Below are 21156 nucleotides of genomic sequence, written 5' to 3'. Positions count from 1 at the left end.
TTCCAGCAGGACTGTGCCCCCAAAAATACGAAAAAGTTGAAAAAAAGTACACATCTGGTATCACCGCGTGAACATGGCATAAAAAAAAAACAATGCAAGAATCGCTATTTTTTTGATTACCACCGCACCCAAAATATAGAATAAAAAGTGACCAAAGTCACATTTACACCAAAATAGGAATAATAAAAACCTACAACCTGTCCCACAAAAAACAAGCCCTTGCCCAGCTTTTTTGACTGAAAAACAAAACAAAAAAAACAAAACGTTATGGCTCTCACAAAAAGTCATCCTTTTGTGCAAATGCTGCAAAAAAAAAATAAAAAAATAAAAATAAATATATATATATATATATATATATATATATATATTTAGTATTGCCGTAATAGTATTGACCCGCAGAATAAAGTAAAAGGTCATTTATAGCGCATAAGAAACGCCATAAGAAATAAACTGAAAACACCAAGATAGCTGTTTGTTGGTCACCTTAGCTCTATAAAAAAATAAAAATTTAATAAAAAGTGATCAAAAAGTTATATGTACCAAAAAAACAGTACCAATAAAAACTACAGCTTGTCCCACTAAACTTAAGCCAAACTTTATTTTAACAAATAGTTTTTTTCTTTGTAAACGTAGTAAAATATTCTAAAAAACTATATAAAATTTGGTATCACCGTAATTGTATTGAGTCGCAGAATAAAAGTTAAGTTGTCGTTTTTACTGCACGGTGAAAGCCATAAAAACAAAACCCAAAAACAAATGGAGGACATTTCAGCCCGCAAGTAAATTTTATTTTCAGTTTCCCAGTATATTATATGGTACTTTAAATGGCGTCAATAGAAAACTACAACTCCCCCCCCAAAAAAAAATAAGCACCACACCACTTGGCTGAAAAAAAAAACAAAAAACAGTTATGGCTCGTGGAAGAGAGGGAGTGTAAAACAAAAAAAAAAAGGGCAACAGTCTTGAAAGGGTTAATTAAGTAATAAAAAACACCCGTTTATGACCTGTGGGGTATTGCCGTACTCAGGAGAAATTGCTTTACAAATGTTGGGGTGCTTTGTCTCCTTTATCCCTTGTGAAAATGAAAAAAATTCATCATTTTAAATGGACAAAAATGTTGATATTCATTTACCACGGCCTAATTCCACAAATTTCTGCAAAAAAAACTGTGGGGTCAAAATACTAACTATACCCCTAGAAAAATTCCTTGAGGAGTGTGGGCTTCAAAACGGGGCTTTTTTGGTGTGTTGCAACTGTTTTGGTCCCCCCAGTGCTTTGCAGACACGACATGGGACAATGAAAACTACAACCCGTCCCGCAAAAAACAAGCCCTTACAAAGCTTTGACAGAGGAAAAAAAAAAAAAAAAAGTTATGGCTCTCAAAACCTGGGGACACAAAAAATGTAATTAAAATATATTCTAAAAAAGGAGGCCCCAAAATTCACTAGGTGCTCATTTGCTTCTGAGGCCTGTGTTTGAGTCCATTAGCGCACTAGGGCCGCATGTGGGATATTTCTAAAAACTGCAGAATCTGGTCAATAAATATTGAGTTGCGTATTTTTTATGGTAAAACCTTGTTACAGAAAAAAAAATTGTATTTCAAACAAATTTACACAAAAAATCAAATAAAATTAAGTTTGTAAATTTCCCTTCTACTTTGCTTTATTTCTTGTGAAACGCATAAAGGTTTAACCCGTTAGTGACCACCAATACGCCTTTTAACGGCGGCCACTAACGGGCTTTATTCTGATGCATATGCCTTTTTACGGCACTGCATCAGGATAAGTAAACAGAGCAGGGAGCTGTCAAATCTCCCTGCCAGAGGCAGCTGAGGGCTGGGGGCGTCCCTGCTCTGCCGTGTAGGATCAATATTAGTATCGATCTCACCCGTTTAACCCCTCAGATGCGGTGCACAATAGCGTGCACCGCATCGGTTTTTTAGAGAGGGAGGGAGCTCCCTCTCTCCCCCACAGACACCCTAAGATCGCCGAGTGTCTGTCTCCAATGGCAGCCGGGGGCCTAATAAAAGCCCCCAGGTCTGCCTGTAGCGAATGCTTGCTAGATCATGCCGCAGGCATGACCTAGCAGATGCCTGTCTGTTTTAAACGGACATGCAGTAATACACTGCAATACAAAAGTATTGCAGTGTATTATAATAGCGATCGGAGAATCGCATATTAAAGTCCCCTAGTGGGCCTAGTGAAAAAGTAAAACAAAAAGTTTAATAAAGTTAATTAAAAAAAAAAAAAGTGAAAAAAAAATGAAAAACCCACTTTTTCCCCTTACAAAATGCTTTACTATCAAAACAGCAAAATAAAGTAAAAAAGTTACGCATATTTGGTATCGCCGCGTCCGTAACAATCCCGACTATAAATCTATTACATTTAACCCACACGGTGAACACCGTAAAAAAAATTAATAAAATACTATGGAAAAATTGCTGTTTTCTGTGAATCTTGACTTAAAAAAAATGTTATAAAAAGTGATCAAAAAGTGGCATCTACTCCAAAATGGTACCAATAAAAACGACAAGTCTTCCCGCAAAAAAAAATAAATGCCCTCATACAACTGCATCGGCTGAACAATAATAAAAAAATAAAAAAAAATTATGGCTCTTCAAAATATGGAGACACAAAAACAAATAATTTTGAAAAAAAAGCGCTTTTCCTGTGTAAAAGTAGTAAAACATACAAAAACTATACAAATTTGGTATCGTTGCAATCGTAACAACCCACTGAATAAAGTTAGTGTTATTTATATCACACGGTAAACGGCATAGATTTAAGACGCGAAAAAGAGTGGCGAAATTTCAGGTTTTTTTCTAGTTAATAAAAGTTAATCAATAAATAATATGTACCTCAAAATGGTGCTATTAAAAAATACAACTTGTGCCGCAAAAAAACAAGACCTTATACAGCTATGTCGACGCAAAAATAAAAAAAGTTATAGCTCTTGGAATGCGACGATGGAAAAACGTAAAAAATGGCTTGGTCATTAAGGTTTAAAATAGGCTGGTCATTAAGGGGTTAAAAAAAGCTTTGTGATTTCTGTTGTGAATATTTTGAGGGGTGCAAATTTAGAAAAATGCTAAATTTGGGCGTTTTTCCACAAATAAATATTGAATTTAAAAAAATCAACCAAATTTTTTCCACTAACAAAGTATAATATATGTCACGAGAAAACAATCTCAGAATCGCTTGGACAGGTAAAGGCATTCCAAAGTTATTACCACATACACTAGCACATCAGATTTGAAAAAAATCAGCTGTGTCCACAAGGCCAAAACAGGCTGCGTCCTAAAGGGGTTAATGCATCCATTGATTTTATTTGCCTTGGTACCAGTTACCTGGCACTGGTTGCTAAAGTTAATTCTACTGTCCACCAATATCCCAGTCTTTTTCAGAGGCAGTTTAACCCCATGTTTTAATATGTAATGCATAATTATAGAATTTGTTTCCTGGGCCCAAGCGCACGCCTCCAAATCCTTTGGTAATATTACCTTTCGTCCTCTGTGTCAATAACTTTACAGAGCTCTGTATTATCTGCAAATATTGAAATGATACCTCTACAAGGTCATTAATAGACCTATTTAAAAGAAGAGGTCCCAACACTGACCCCTTTGGTACCCCGGTTTGAATAGTTTGGAGGACCTCGAGTGTTCACGCCTAGCATTATGTAATGAAACGGATGCCTCCAATTTTGATCTGTTCCTTCATTGATTTCAATGAGATATAGAGATATAAAAACACACACACACACACACACACACACACACACACACACACACACACACACACGTGAAAGTATTCACCCCCACCTTTTGTTTTTAAGATGTATTTTTAGGGGTTTGTACCATTTCGTTTACACAACATGCTACCACTTCAAAGGCGCCAAATGAAGTCAATACTTTGAGGCGCTACCTTTTGCTATTACAGCTGCAACTCTTGGGGCATGACTATTAGCTTAGAACATCTACACATTTGGATTTTTGCCCATTCTTCAAGGCATCTAGTTCCTTAAATTTAGATGGGATGCATTGGTATACAGCAGTCTTCAATACAATTGAGAATATGTAGCATAACTTGATGTCTGGGCTTTTACTAGGTCATTCCAAGATATTTAAAGGTTTCTCCTTAAACCCCTCCAAGTGTAGCTTTAGTAGTAGGTTTAGGGTCATTATCCTGCTGGGTGAACCATCGTCCCAGTCTCAAATCTCTGGAAGGCCGCAACAGGATTTTCCTCAAGAATTGCCTGCCATCCATCTTTCCTTCAATCACGACCAGTTTTCCAGTTCCTGCTGATGAAAAGCATCCCCACAACATGATGCTGCCACCACCATGCTTCACTGTGGGAATGGTAGTCTTGGGGTGATAGGAAGTGTTGGGTTTGCGCCACACACAGCGTTTCCCATGGCGGCCAAAAAGTTCAATGTCAGTCTCATCTGATCAGAGAACCTTCACACGAGATCACGGTGTGCTGTGAATACAGATGGACATGGAGAGAAGTGTATGACGCTGATTGGTCAACGTCATACACGTCTCTTTACAACGCCCACTTGGACAAAAGTTCAAAAACGACCAGTTGGGCATTAAGAAACTAATTAGCATAAATCTAAAATTATTCATAACTTGCTCAAAAATAATAGTTTATCAAAATAAAAACCGCTGTTCTATACATTACAGCGCCAATCAGATTATGTAGGAGACAGGGCACTTATAATGTGGTGACAGAGCCTCTTTAAGCAATGTTTTTTTTTTTTCCTCTTCCATAAAGCCTCAATTCTGTGGAGTGTACGGCTTATAGCGGTCCTATAAATAGATACTTCTATCTCCGCTGTGGATCTTTGGGGCTCCTTCAGTGTTATCTTTGGCGTCTTTGTTGACTTTCTGAACCACCCTTTAGTGGCCATTCATGCTTTGGCGGCAAGCGGTGCAGGTACTTAGTCTACAGTGATGTCTTTTAAAAGCTACTGCAGCCCTGCCCACTTGCTTCCTGTCTACGGATGCAGAGAAGGCCTTCGACAGAGTCAACTGGGATTTTATGTTGGCTACATTGCGGGATGTGGGGCTGGGTACGCATATGATGCAATGGATTTTGAGTCTCTACTCCTCCCCCACGGCCCAGGTTAAGGGCCACTTCTCCTCCTCGCTATCTCAAAACAGCACGAGGCAAGGTTGTCCCTTGTCCCCCTTAATTTTCATTTTGTGTTTGGAGCTCTTTTTGTGCCATATTCGCTCCAACCCAGACATAGCAGGTGTATCTTTGGGAGGAAGGTCCCATAAGGTCGCTGCATATGCGGATGACCTGCTCTTTTTTCTCACCGCGTCCCCAGAGTCTCCTTGCCCAACCTGATGGCGGAGCTGAGTAGATACTCGAAACTGTCTAACTTCAAGATCAATTACCAGAAGTCTGAGGCTCTTCGTGCCAGGTGTGACGGTGGTATTGGTCTCCCGGACTTTGTTTCCCATCACCAGGCCTCACACTTGACACGAATATTGGACTGGTTTAGACACTCTGAGGTCAAATAGTGGGTGTCCATGGAACAGACCTTTTTTGAGGTCCCGTTGCAGGCATTGCCCTGGTTGGCCAAACACGTCCCCCTTTCGGACCGAACACATCCGACTATAGGGCCCACCCTGGTGGTCGCATGCTGGCTCTTCCCTCAGAAAGAGATCTCTCCGTCTCCCTCCCCCTTGTTCCCTATCTTGGGCAATCCTGCATTTCCACCGGGACAGGATAGGGGTCCCTTACGGCACTGGCTGAGGGCGGGTAAGGACTACGCCGCCAATTTTATACAGGATACGGCATGGATGACGGCTCAGAGCTGGCATCTTTCTCAGACCCCATCTCCTTTACTTCCAGGCAGGTCACCCAGTTAAGACACTTCCTCACATCTCTACCTAACCCACAGACATACTCACGAGATAGCTCCCCTTTCGAACCCTTATGCATGGGACCGGACACGGTGCGTCACTCGATGTCCAGACTTTATGTGCTGTTGATCTCTCCATCTACTCTTTCCACAGCGCCATACTTGAGTAGCTAGGAGAGGGACTTGGGCCTCACATTCACTGTGGAGCAGATGGACTGTGTTTACTATGACGCATAAATCCTCCATGGCAAGCAGATTCCAGGAGGCGGGATTTAAGATCAGGTCGCGTTGGTATAGGGTGCCTTCCAGATTGCATGCAATGATCCCTGTGGTCTCTCAGTTGTGTTGGAGATGTGGGGACCAGGTGGGCACAATTTTACACATCTTTTGGGACTGCCCGCAGCTGACAGATTTCTGGTCTGAGGTGTGGCGCATCTCTTCCAAGTTCATGGACCCCCCCCCCCTCCCGTGTTCTCCGGCCCTGTTCCACCTGTGCGATGTCCCCCTGTCTACGTACCGAAGCTCGGTGGTTAGCAATTTGGTGAATGCAGCTAGGGCGTGTGTTCCCGTGTTGTGGAGACAAACCGGTCTGCCCCCAGTGGGCATGTGGTTCGGCAAGATCCAGGAGATTATGAGAATGGAGGACATCACGGCTTCGATGAGGGGCCCATGCTTAATTCTTCAAAACATGGCATGAGTGGATTCGATTTCAATCGTCAGTGGATTATAGGACCATCATGGCCTCCTGAGCATAATTTCTAGACATAGTGTGTGAGGTCAGCTTCCTCCCCTTCCTGCTCCTTCTCTATACTTCTATCCTGTTCTCATGTGGGTTGTTATGCATGGCTGCTGGTTCAGGATGCATAAACTATCTGATCTTTCAGGATTGGTTTCAGCTGTATGTTATGGTTTTCTAGTGTGTCTCTTGCACTTATTGTACCTACAAATACTGGCCTGTGAGCCGATGTCAGTACTGCAATCTAGAAGAAGCAAGTCGGGGCATGGCTGTCAGACAGCTGGGGACACCGAGGAGAAGGTATGAGCAGTTTTTAACTTCGGTAACATTTGTGTGGGACTTAATGACAGAAAGCGTGATCTCGCGAGATGACGCTGTAAACAGCACATCGAGATCTCGATGTGCTGTGTGAGTAAGTGACACACAAACATTACCGAAGTGTCGGGATTTTGAATAGACATCGCGTCCTGGCTGGAAGTAATGTCTATTCACTCCCAAGACACTTCAGTAAAGTTAATGTGTGAGTGACAGCACATCGTGATCTCACAAGATCACTATGTGCGGAGAACATGAATGGAGAGAAAAGTGTATGACGCTGATTGGTCAGTGTCATACACTTCTCTTTACAACGCTCACTTGGTCAAAAGCTAAAAAACGACCAGTTGGGCATTAAGAAAATCATTAGCATAAATCTAAATAGGTCATAACTTGGTCAAAATGTACATTTTTTTCTAAATAAAAACCACTGCTGTTATCTATAGTACAGCGCCGATCACATTATGTAGGAGATAGGGTACTTATAATGTGGTGACCGAGCCTCTTTAAGATGGTCATTAAAGGGGTTTTCCGAGTTAAAACTTTTAGGTCAGTGCTTTTAATCTTTAAAGGAACAGTGTCATCACAAATTATTTTTTTATATGTTAAAGATGTTAGTGCTTTATTAAAAACGTTTATATTCATTTGTGTGTTTGTGTTTTACTTTTTCTTATTTTTACACTTTTTCTTCCCTATGGGGGCTGCCATTTTTTGTTCCATTTCTGTGTGTGTCGATTAACGACACATACAGACATGGAATACGGCAGCCACAGTCCCATAGGGACTGCGAACGGCTCCCGTCCCATTGACTGCAGTGTACGGCGTCTGTTTGGGAACTGCGCATGCGCCGCTCCCACACAGTCCTATTCGAAATTGGCGCCATCCGGCGCCATTTTCCTGTGGACCGGAAGTCGCGGCCGGACAGTAATATTACTACTTCCGGTCGCGGCTTCCGGATTTGTGCACTTGCACCAGCGGCAGCAAACGGAGCGGACGGGCCGGAGGGAGCCGCGGCGGCAGGAGCAGGTAAGAAATTTCAATGTATGTTCGTGTTTGTGTGTGTTTACTACTGTATGTAAACCTACTACACTGTGGGTTAGCTCAAAAAATGGCGACACACAGTGTAGGAGGTTACATCGTTCAAACCCCTCGTTTATCCCGGCACTAGCCAGGATAAAGGAGGGGGGGATGCTGAGAGCTCACTAGAGCGAGGGCTTTTAACCCAACGTTGCAATGCTGCAATTTTGGGAACAGCTCCATCTAGTGACCAAAAATGGGTAGTATTATAAATTAGAAATAATTTATAATATTTCCTGGACTCGTGCAAAAAAAAAAAAAAAAATTTGCACAATGTTTAATCACCCACACACTAAATGTTTAATTTTTTAAAAAAAAACATGTTTTTCTGGCAACACATTCCCTTTAACCCCTATCCGCACCAGGACGTAACTGTACGTCGTTGCAGGAAGTTACTTCCCGCACGAGGACGTACAGTTACTGAGTTAATCCCGGTGCACACTGTCGGCGACAGTGTGCACCGGGAACCAGGAGGTCAGCTGTCGCCGACAGCTGACACTCCCCTCTTGCCGGCCAGCGGTCCTTTGCCGCTGATTTCGGCGCATTAACCCCTTAAATTCGGCGATCGGGTGCAATCGCCGAATTTTAGGGGTTTCTAACATATCGGCAGACCCCCGTCCGAAATCGCGGGGTCTGCCGATAGTTAGTATGGCAAACGGAAGCCAAACAATGGCTTCCGGGTCTGCCATGGACAGAAGCCCATCAGGACCAACCTTCGGCTGGTCCTGATAGGCTTCCTGTCAGAGTGACAGAAAGTCACTGTGCCGTTCCCGATGCACACTGTCGGCGACAGTGTGCATCGGGAACTTGGAGATCAGCTGTCCCCGACAGCTGACACTCTCCAGTGTTGCCGATCAGCGGCTCATCGCCGCTGATTTCGGCAATTAACCCGTTACATGCGGGGCTCGATTGCGATCTCCGCATGTAGCGGGTTTGTAGCGCATCAGCAGCCCCCATGCAATCGTGGGGGCTTCTGATGCTTGTGATGGCACCTGGGGGCCAGACAACGGCCCCCAGGTCTGCCATGTATGTCAGCCTATGAGGATTAGCCTCTGCTGATCCTCGTAGACCAACTGTCAGAGTGACTGTGACGTCACACTGACAGTTGGAATACATTACACTACCTAGGTAGTGTAATGTATTCTAGCAGCGATCAGAGCTGCAGGTCAAAAAAAGAAAGTGTAAAAAGTAAAAAAAAAAGTTAATAAACAAAAATATAAAGTGTAAAAAGTAAAAAAAAGTTAAGAAAAATGTTTTATAAAAGTGTAAAAATAAAAGGTTTTGTTTTCCTATAATAAGTCATTTATTATAGGGAAAAAATGAAAACGTTAAAAAAAAGTACACATATTTGGTATCGCCGCGTTCGTAACGACCCAATCTATGAAACTATAATGTTAATTTTTCCGCACGGTGAACGCCGCAAACAAAATAAACTGAAAACGGTCAGCATCGCTATTTTTTGGTCACCACCCCTCCCAAGATATAGAATAAAAAGTGATCAAAAAGTTGCATTTACCCCAAAATGGTACCAATGAAAACTACAACCCGTCCCGCAAAAAACAAGACCTCCCACAGCTTTTTTGACGAAAAAATAAAAAAGTTACGGCTCAGAATAGCGTGTCCCAGAAAATAAATTATTTTATAGAAACTTCATTTTATTGTGCAAACGCTGCAAAACTTAAAAAAAACTATACACATATGGTATCGGCGTAATCGTACCGACCGGCAGAATAAATTAAAACGTAATTTATTGCGCACGGTGAACGCTGTAATAAATAAAGAATTTAAAGCGCCAAAATCGCTGTTTTTTGGTCACCCTAGCTCTAAAAAAGATCCTGAGGGGCCAAAATGCTCACTATACCCCTAGAAAAATTCCTTGAGGGGTGTAGATTCCAAAATAGGGTGACTTTTGGGGGGTTTCCACTGTTTTGGTCCCTCCGGGGCGTTGCAAACCCGACATGGCACTGAAAACCAATCCAGCAAAATCTGCTTCAAAAAATCCAAAAGGCGCTCCCTCCCTTCTGAGCCCTGCTGTGGGTCCAAACATCAGTTTACGACCACATATGGGGTATTGGCGTAATCGGGAGAAATTGCTTTACAAATGTTGGGCGGCTTTTTCTCCTTTATTCCTTGTAAAAATGAAAAAATTCTATGTTTCCACAGAAAAATAGGTGATTTTCATCTTCACAGACTAATTCCACTAAAGTCTGCAAAAAAACTGTGGGGTCAAAATGCTAACTATACCCCTAGAAAAATGCCTTGAGGGGTGTAGTTTCCAAAATGGGGTCACTTTGGGGGGGTTTCGGCTGTTTAGGTACCACAAGACCTCCTCAAACCTGACATGGTGCCTAAAATATATTCCTAAAAAAAGGAGGCCCCGAAATCCACTAGGTGCTCCTTTGCTTCTGAGGCCTGTGTTTCAGTCCATTACCATACTAGGGCCACATGTTGGATATTTCTAAAATCTGCAGAATCTGGGCAATAAATATTGAGTTGCGTTTCTCTGGTAAAACCTTCTGTGTTACAGATTTTTTTTTATTACAAATGAATTTCGGCAAAAAAAATGAAATTTGTAAATTTCACCTCTACTTTGCCTTAATTCCTGTGAAACGCCTAAAGGGTTAAAATATTTTCTGAATGTGGTTTTGAATACCTTGAGGGGTACAGTTTTCAAAATGGGGTGATTTATGGGGACTTTCTAATATATAAGGCCCTCAAAGCAACTTCAGAACTGAACTGGTCCCTGAAAAAATAGCCTTTTGAAATTTTATTGAAAATATGAGAAATTGCTGCTAAAGTTCTAAGCCTCGTAACGTCCTCGAAAAATAAAAGTACGTGAAAAAAAATGATGCAAACATAAAGTAGACATATAGGAAATGGTAACTAGTAACTATTTTGTGTGGTATTACTATCTGTTTCACAAGCAAATACATTTAAGTTTAGAAAAATGCAAATTTTTGCAAATTTTTGCTAAAATTTGAAGTTTTTCACAAATAAATATTGAATTTATCGACCAAATTTTTTCACTAACATAAAGTACAATATGTCACGAGAAAACAATCTCAGAATCGCTTGGATAGGTAAAAGCATTCCGGAGTTATTACCACATAAAGTGACACATGTCAGATTTGAAAAAATAGGCTGTGTCCTGAAGGCCAAAACAGGCTGTGTCCTAAAGGGGTTAAATGTGCTTGTTCTCTTGTTTGACAAGCGGACAAATGAGAGAACAGAAGGGACCGCGCATGCGCGTTACTGGCTGTATAACAGAACAGCCTATACACGGCACGTCACAAGTGACGTGTCATATACCAGAAATTTGAACAGTTTGACCACATAACAGGTACATGGATGATAAACACAGCGGGCAAAGGAGAGTGATGTCCCCAGTCACATGCCCGAGAGCAGCATTGGAAAAAGTAGCCCAATTTTGAAACCATAAGTACATTACAAATGTAAGCACAGATACAGATTAAAAGCACGGACACGTAAAAGTTTTAACTAGGAAAACCCCTTTAAGGCCTTGCAATTGCTGACCTGTGAGTTTTGGTGGGCGGCTCGTCGGGGTTTGTAGTTGTGCCACATTGTTTCAATTTTGTTATAATGGATTTAATGGTGCTCCTTTGAATGTTCAAAGGTTGGGATATTTGTTTTAATAACCAAGCCCTTATCTATACTTCTCCACAACTTTGTATCTGACCTGTTTGGAGAACTCCTTTGTCTTCAAGTTGGTTAGAGGTGCGGCAGACTCAGGGACCTTTCACAACAGGTGTATTTATACGGACATCATGTGACAGATCATGCGATACTTTGATTGAACATGGGGGGCCTTATTCAACTAGTTATGTGACTATTTGGTTTCATCAGACCTTATTTAGGGGTTTAATAGCAAGGGGGTGAATACATTTGCACTTCAGATTTAATTTTACAGTTACCACCTAAGACTTCTTAGGTACTTTGCAAAAAAAACTTATGCAGATTGCATCCAAATAAATAAATATAAAAAGTCATTATACCCTTTAAGTTACATATAAATCTTAAGAAATGTAACAGATTGTATATACCTCTGAGATTTCAAATAATCCTCCTTCAGTGGAAACAGTTGCTCTTCAACTTTTTCCCACCTTTCCAGACAGCTCCAAAGCCAATCGGGGTTGACGACATTAAGGCTTTTGCAATTCTGAGCTTGCCTGACTTTCTCAGTACCTAGAAATTAAAAGGAGGAAAAATGTAAGTGTAAGTCGAAGTATATATATATATATATATAAGAAACAAACATATAATAGGAGCAGCACTGTGCAAAAAAACAAATACAGCTGGTGCTAAGCTTCAGATAACAGGGAGTGACGTTCTCCCAGTGAGGTATATGGAAAAAAAAAATCAAGCAAAGAAGCAGCACTCAATAGCAAAAAATGAAGTTTATTCACCCAACACAGCAACGTTTCACTTCCTCCATGGAAGCATTTTCGCTTGAAAATGTTTGGTAGCATATATATATATATATATATATATATATATATATATATATATATATATATATTACACACACACACCGTCAAGCAACATTATGGCCACCTCCTACTTTTGACATCTGCAGTGCGTAGCCCATGAAGGAAGTGAGGTGTCGTGGGCTGGCAAGGTGGGTATTATAAGGTGTGCGATAGGCTGAACACATATCACACGTTATTGGCATGGGTAAAAGGGATGATTTATCAGAGTTGAAAAAAGGGATGATTATTGGCTTTCAGGCTAAGGGTGGCAGTATTTACTCAAACAGCACAGTTTGTGAACCGTTCGCGTGCTGCTGTGGTGAAAGTGTATCATGAGTGGACAAATGGCACCATTGGGAATAACAGACGTGGAAACTGCGGAGCCCCACGTGCTATTGACGCGAGGTGAACGTCGGCTACGAAGGTGCACAAGGGCCAAATTACACGCTACGGTGGTGCAGCTCAGCATGAAAATCAATCAGGGGGCTACAAGACGTGTGTCTAAAACAGTTCAACGAACCCTACTGCGTATGGGGCTCTGAAGCAGACGGATGATCACTGCCCCTATGCCAACAATGGTGAACCAGAAATAAATACTTCAAATTGCACAGCAGTATAGGAATTGGACCATCGATGATTGGCAAAGGGTTGCCTTCTCCGATGACTTACGTTTTCTGCTTCATCGAACGGATGGATGTTGGTGTGACAGGCAAGAAACAGAGAACTGGGGAACTTTTTCATGGCATTTTCTGGGCCCACTCATCCATGTGGAAGACACTCTGAACCGATTTGGGTATAAATCCATTGTTGAGGATCACGTCCACCCATACATGCTGTTTGTCTTCCCTGGGGCAGATGGAGTTTTCCAGCAGGACAATGCGACATGTCACACAGCTAGAAATGTCCAAAAGTGGTTGGAAGAGCACGACCAAGACTTCCAAGTACTTCCCCGGCCCCCTAATTCACCAGACTTGAACCCAATTGAGCATCTGTGGGACCACCTCGTTAGTCTTGTTCGCTCTATAGGTCCTCCCCTACGTACCCTCCAGCAAATATGGGATGCACTGCAGTCAGCATGGCTCCAGATACCGGAGACAACCTACCAGCAGCTTACTCTATTACAGTGACAAACTACCACACTGGGAATTGTGAAAGAACCAAAATAGATGTGGATGACCCACCAAACGGCAGGGCCTGAATTGTCAGTTTTATGGGTGATCATTCAGTAATCCCATAGGACACAAGACACTCCACAGACAATCCTTTGTTTAAAGGGAAACTATCTTAAGAAAATTCAGCAATCATATCCCAAAGCAAAGGCCAGCGAAAGGAAAGAGGTTCCTCTTATATAGGAGCTTTGATAGACATACAAGACAACAAGTGGCGGCAAACGACAGTTGGCATTCTATAGAATTGCCTCATACAAAATGACAAGCTCCATATCGAAAGTTTGCAGGAATTTCTTGGCTGGAGGCTTTTGATTTAGGGGTCAACCATTTTTGGTAGCATCAGGTGTCCTCCAGTTCTAATGACCTTATTGAAGTTGATAATGTTGCCAGTCTAAACTACTTGCTGACAATAAGCACATGGATATTTGTAATTTTTATGGTGCGGTACAGCGTCCAAAAGGGGTTACCACATAAAAATAGGCATTTCTGAAGATGTGAAAATTGCAACAGGGGTCCAATAGCAAAACTTCTTTATAAAAGAACACTAAAGAAAAAAAAAATCCTTATGCTTGCAGAAACTCACAAAGCCTGACAATATGCATGTGTTTACTTTGTTTTTATTTTTCTCGTTCCTTTCTAGATTGTGTTCCTTTAATCACAAAAAAGGCACAAAACCTGTGCAATAGAACTTCTTTAAAGTTGTGAAATATCAGGAGGCATCACCACCTCCCTGCACAAAGCAATGAACATACCCCTACTTCAGCAAATGAAGCATTAAGTCCACAGCCTACTACCTTACTGAAATTCTAGCATGCAAAGCGTACAAGACCACCTACATGCAAGAACTCCTGAAGCAAGAACAGAAAGCGAGATGCATGAAGCCTTTAGTTTGTAAGCTCATTTAGGCAGGGCTCTTATCTGGTTACTATTAGTTCTTTCAATTTATTATGGGATTTACCCATTGTGGATGAATGTTGTGTTAATCCCTTCCCGACCACCCCACGTAGATTAACGGGCCGCAGCACCGGTCCTTGTGCTTGCAGCCCGTTAATCTACGTGTGCTCCTAACAGAGCACACAGGCGCTCCCCGCAGCCCGGCATCTCCCAGTACAGGCTGCTAATAGCAGCCTTAGTACTTGGGGAAAACATCGGTTCGGATCACAGCGGTGATCCGAACCGATTAACCCCTCAGTCAATAGCGACCGCCGCATTTAAGTTGTTACAACAATATCGACACCCCGCTATGCGATTGCAGGGGCCGATTGTTGCTATGACAACAAAGGCTTCCGGTCTGCCATCTATTGAAGGCGATTAGGTCCTGCCGGAGGCAGGACCGAATATGCCCCCTGTCAGTGTGAAACTCACAGGTATAATACCCTGCAATACATAAGTATTGCAGGGTATTATAACAACGATCCAACAATTGGTCAAGTCCCTAGGAATAAAAAAATAAAAAATAAAAGTTCCATAAAAAAATATTTTTTTTAAAAAGTAACATTTCAATATAATAAAATCACTCTTTTTCCCTTTATAAAGTCCTTTAATATTAGAAAAAAATAAATAAAACTGCATAATTGGTAACGCCGCGTCCGTAACGGCCTGAACTATAAAAAGGACTAGACAAAGGAGAGAAAAAAACAGCAAAGCGCACAATAGTGCATGAAACGGTATAAAAATTAGGTGTGTACTGGGTTCAAGTTATGCTGGGAGCATAACATCCAGTAGAGCAGGATCCAAAAAACCTCTAGGGTGTAGTTGTTTTGGGTTCGGTTGCAGCCTGAGACCCGGTTTGAGAGCTTGGCAGAAGCCTCAATATTGAGATAACAAGGATATAAAAACAGGACGGGTGTCTCTCTGGCGCTGCCGATCGGTGAATCATCCGCGATGAGAGAGGTTCATTCGTCTCAGTGATGAAGACAAGGTAGGTGGATAAAAAGGGTTTATTGTATTAAGTACACGGAACAGCAGACTGTTTCGAAACCGGACCGGCACCAGAGAGACACCCGTCCTATTTTTATATCCTTGAACTATAAAAATATCATGTAATTTATCCTGCATGGTGACTGCCATAAAAAAAAAAACACGATCCCAGAATCGCTATTTTTAGTTACTTCATAAGTGAATAAATAAAGGATCAAAAAGTTAAATGTACTCAAGAAGGTACCAATAGAAACAAGTTTCTTCCGCAAAAAACAAGCCCTCACACAACTTTCTTGATGGAAAAATAAAAAAAAAGTTGTGGCTCTTAGAATATGGCGACACAAAAACGAAATATTTTTATTAAAAACGTGATTTTATCATGCAAACGCAAAAAAAAACCATAAAAAACCTATATACATATGGCAGTGGTTCCCAACCCGAGAGCTGTCCAGGGGTGCCGCGGCACTTCGCTCATCCACTGCAAAAAAAATAAAAAAAATAATGCCCCCGACGTTGTAGCAGACGTGACGCACAGACGTCTAGAAGCCTGACGGAGGGAGAGGAGCCATTAACGCTGGGCAGGGTAAGCGGTTTTTTTCTTTACTCTGTTAGAAGTTGTGTGAGAAATGGAGCAAGGGGAATGCCGGAAGTTGTAGTCCTCTCCGCTTATACCTCCTCACTGTAATGTCCTCTGATATCCCATAATAACAGTCTGGACATGCTGGTAGCTGTAGTCCTATCCTCTTATACCTCCTCCCTGTAATGTCCTCGGATATCTCATAACAGCCTTGACATGCTGGAAGTTGTAGTTCTCTCCTCTTCTACCTCCTCCTCCTGTAAACTTTCTCTGATATCACATAACATCCTGGACATGCTGGGAGTTGTAGTTCCCTCTTATATCTCCTCCCTGTAATGTCCATTGATATCACATAATAGCCTGGACATGCTGGGAGTTGTTGTTCTTATACCTCCTTATTTATTCCTTCCCCAGGAGTAAGCACACTTTCTCTCTGTGATGGTCACTTTACTAGATGGGCAGATGGTCATTTTATCGTGGGGGACGGAGGCTGATGGTGGCTTTACTGGAGGGGGCTGATGGTCATTTTACTGGGGGGGGGGGCTGAGGCTGATGGTCTCTTTAAGGAGGGGTCATTGTATTGTGAGTTGGGGGCTAATGGTCATTTTACTGTGAGTGGGGGGCTAATGGTCATTTTACTGTGAGTGGGGGCTAATGGTTATTTTACTGTGAGTGGGGGGCTAATGGTTATTTTACTGTGAGTGGGGGGCTAATGGTCATTTTACTGTGAGTGGGGGGCTGATGGTCATTTTACTGAGAGTGGGGGGCTGATGGTCATTTTACTGAGAGTGGGGGACTGATGGTCATTTTACTGTGAGTGGGGGGCTGATGGTCATTTTACTGTGAGTGGGGGGCTGATGGTCATTTTACTGTGAGTGGGGGGCTGATGGTCATTTTACTGTGAGTGGGGGGCTGATGGTCATTTTACTGTGAGTGGGGGGCTGATGGTCATTTTACTGTGAGTGGGGGGCTGATGGTTATTTTACTGTGAGTGGGGGGCTGATGGTCATTTTACTGTGAGTGGGGGGCTGATGGTCATTACTTTTTATGCCTGATGAAGTCGCCAGTTCGGCGTCGAAACGCGTTGCAATAAAGCACCTATTTGAACTAAAGAAGAGACTACTCGTTTCTCTAGAGACTACTGTTTCTCCATTGTACTTGGTCCACCCAGCAGCGCCGATATAGATCCCCCCTTTTTCTACATTTATCCACTATTACTGTGAGTGGGGGGCTGATGGTCATTACTGTGAGTGGGGGGCTGATGGTCATTACTGTGAGTGGGGGGCTGATGGTCATTACTGTGAGTGGGGGGCTGATGGTCATTACTGTGAGTGGGGGGCTGATGGTCTTCGAGTGGTTTCCGCCTCTGACCGCCCATTGAAATTAATAGGAGGCAGAAAAAACCTGCGGCGCTCGTTTGTCTGCGGTTTTTGCATTCGCTTCAAACTGCTTAAAAAAAATGTGGGCAAAAAACACTGCAAAAAAAAAGTCAAACAACGCTGTCAATTCAAAATCTGCCTCAAAAGTCCTAAATGAAATTGGAGGCAAATTTTTAGTTTCTGCCTTACAAAAAAACGTTGTGTGAACATACCCTGTGTAGTGCTTGTTTTTAGCCATTTTTTGTCGTTTTGTAAACAATTTTTGGTAGGGGTGCCCTGAGAATTTATTTTATTTTTTTCCTTGAGTGCCTCGAGCCTGAAAAGGTTGGGAAACGGACATATGGTATCGCCGTAATCGCATCGACCCACAGAATAAATTAAATATGTCATTAATAGCGCGCGGTAAACGCTGTAAAAAAAACCTGAAAAAACAAACAATAGAAGTTCTCACGGCCTAATTACACTAAATTCAGCAAAAAACCTATAGGATCAAAAATGTTCACTATACTCCTAGATCAATTCTTTTTAGGGTAGTCTCCCAAATGGGGTCACTTCTGGGGGATGTTCACTGATTTGATACCGCAGGGGGTTTGCAAATGCGACATGACACCCGAAAACCAATCCAGCAAACTTGAGCTCCAAAAGCCAAATAGCGCTCCTTCCCTTCTGTGCCCTACCATGTGTCCAAACAGAAGCTTATTACCACATATGGGGTATTGCCGTAATCAGGAGAAATTGCTTTACAAATCTTGGGGCACTTTTTCTTCTTTATTTCTTGTAAAAATTGTTCATTTCTAAGTTTTATTGGAAAAAATTTGGATTTAAATTTTTACGGACGAATTCCACTAAATTCAGCAAAAAAACCTGTGTGGTTAAAATGCTCTATACCCCTTGATAAATTCCTTGAGGTGTAGTTTACCAAATGATGTCTTTTTGGGTGTGTTTACACTATTTTGGCCCCACAAGACCTCTTCAAACCTGACATAGTGCCTAAAATATGTTCTAATAAAAAAAAGAGGCCCCAAAATTGACTAGGTGCTCCTTTGCTTCGGAGGCCGGTGCTTCAGTCTATTAGCACACTAGGGCCACATTTGGGATATTTCTAAAAACTGCAGAATCTGGACAATAAATATTGAGTTGTGTTTCTCAGGTAAAACTTTTTGTGTTAAAGAAAAAAAAAAATGGGATTAAAATGGATTTTCTGAGGAAAAAAAAAAAAAAAAAAATTTCTAAATTTCCCCTCTACTTTGCTTTAATTCCTGTGAAACACCTAAAGGGTTAAGAAACTTTCTAAATGCAGTTTTCAAATTTGAGGGGTGCAATTTTTAAAATTGGGTGCTTTATAGGGGTTTCTAATATATAAGGCCCTCCAAAGCCACTTCAGAAGTGAACTGGTACCTATAAAAATAGGTATTGGAAATTTTCTTGAAAATGTGAGAAATTGCTGCTAAAGTTCTAAACCTTGTAACGTCCTAGAAAAAAATATAAAAAGATGTTCAAAAAATGATGCCAACATAAAGTACACATATGGGAAATGTTAATTAGTAACTATTTTGTGTGGTATTTATATCTGTTTTACAAGTAGATACATTTAAATTTAAAATAATGCAAATTTTCTCAAATACTGAACTTATTGATCAAATTTTTCCACTAACAAAGTATAGTATGTCATGAGAAAACCATCTCAGAATCGCTTGGATAGGTAAAAGCATTCCCAATTATTACCACATAAAGTAACACTTCAGATTTGAAAAAAAATCGGCTGCGCCCACAAGACCAAAACAGGCTCAGTCTTGAAGGGGTTAAACAATCTTCCTACCTGAACGTGCTGCAATTAGATGCGTCACCTTGTTGGGGTCATCGTCATTTAAAACCAGGTTTTTGCTGATTTTTGCACCCAAAGATCTTGCATGGTAACATTCCCGTGTCCTCTCAACAGGAAAGTTTGTGGGATGAAGGCCACTGAAAGCAATAATTGCGTTTGCCAAGACTTTACTCTTCAGCTCCGGCACAATTTTACGAATATCTGGAGCTTCTTCTAACTCTTTCTTAAGATATCGCTCATACTTTGCATAGTAATCTGCATGTACCCGGATAAGGATCTCCTCTAGGTATATTAAGTGATCATCTTCATCTAGGTCCTCACCATCATCATCATCTTCCTCCATGCTCTGATCTAGTGATTCTCCTACGGTTATTCCCGACTGCTCACTATTCTGGGATTCCGTTTCTACCTCTTTCTTATCTGTGCAACCATTTCCTAAGTCAATAAGAGCATCCTGCTCTACTCCCTGAACCTCCATCACCTCATCTTGTAATAATAGTTTATCTTTTGTTTCAGTTAATAGTCTTTCATCACTATTGTGATTTTCAGTCCACTGTTTGCCAGATAGAGACTCAGCAGAAGATTCCTGAGACACCTGGTCGGTTTTTTTCGACTTCCTCCAACTTCTTTTACATTCATTCTCACTCCCAGAAGAGGAAGGAGATGGTGACTTTTTAACATCAGTCTCGCTGTCACTATCACTAGAGAGGTCAAAGTCTAGATCTTTTGCTGCACCAGTCTTTACTGGAGATTTAGCAACCGCAGTTCTATCATCTTGTTCTATAGATGGCTCTGCTTCTGATGGCGTTACATTTTTACTATCATCGATACAAGAACGCTGACTTGCGGCAGGGTCCTGCTCCACTAGTCCATCACCCGCATCACAATCCTTTTTGAATGGTTCACTGGCTGGAGCGCTGCCATTAACCTCCTTTATGCTTTTCCCAAGTCCATTACTCTGCTCCTCTACAGGAAGGTTTTTTGACGGATCAGAATCCTGTGTAAGAGTCTCAGACTGTTCATCTGTCGCAGATACTTTAGAGCGGCTTACTGCAAAGAGGAGAAAAAAAAATGCTCAAATGGAAGCAGCGATGGCAATATTGGTCAGGTCAGAAAATAACGTGCATTCGTGAACCCAAAAGCACACTTCTTTTACAGAAATCCTTCTAATGCCAATTTAATACTTCTATGGAGTAAAACAAATAAAATAGCACTGAATATCAATCTATAAATCTATTTCCTTAAGGCTATGTAAACCTTTGAAAGGCAATCTTTTTGAGATACAGCTGCTCTGTATGAAAAGCAGCTGTATCTTTCGCTAAATCCTGCTCCTGTCAGGTCTGCAATACTGACTGGTTCCGTGAAAGCGGGTCCTGCGTGTCTCTGATACGAAGGATTCACCTGTAATCTAAGTTCACAATTTAGATGTGATAGATTACAGGTGGATCCTGCGCATCTGACACACCCATGTGCTCAAAGGGGACTTGGTCAGTCCATTTGATTTGTGCAACGTTCAAATAGATTTTATTAAAAATTACTTTTACTTTTTGAGATGTAGTTTCTATGTATCCTGGATTTATGTAGAAAAAAAAAAAAAAATATATATATAATTTTTTTTAAAATTTATTTTCGACATAAAAAAAACCCCTGAAATCTCCCACCACTCTTTTAGCGGATTCTGAAATTTCAGCTGTACTGACAAGTTCAGTGACAGCGGGTTCTGCCTGTCTGACACACACACAGGATCCACCTCTTATCGATCACAAGTTATGACTGGACTCAAAATTCTGGTTGGAATT

General features: G+C 41.4%; 1 protein-coding gene across 2 annotated transcripts in view; it reads right to left on the bottom strand.

Annotated features, from left to right (window-relative positions):
* Positions 1-21156, bottom strand: part of CTDP1 (CTD phosphatase subunit 1) — a 180015-nt gene that overhangs the window by 88828 nt on the left and 70031 nt on the right. For both annotated transcript variants that reach the window (XM_075826530.1, XM_075826529.1), the window contains exons 8-9: positions 19352-20407; positions 12062-12203 (exon numbers count right to left, since the gene is read on the bottom strand). In XM_075826530.1, coding sequence (XP_075682645.1) covers positions 12062-12203; positions 19352-20407 — 1198 coding nt within the window. The remainder of the gene's footprint in view (positions 1-12061; positions 12204-19351; positions 20408-21156) is intronic.

Source organism: Rhinoderma darwinii, chromosome 5 (assembly GCF_050947455.1).
Source record: "Rhinoderma darwinii isolate aRhiDar2 chromosome 5, aRhiDar2.hap1, whole genome shotgun sequence".
NCBI classification, from domain to species: domain Eukaryota; kingdom Metazoa; phylum Chordata; class Amphibia; order Anura; family Rhinodermatidae; genus Rhinoderma; species Rhinoderma darwinii.
This window is presented reverse-complemented; position numbering and strand designations above follow the sequence as displayed.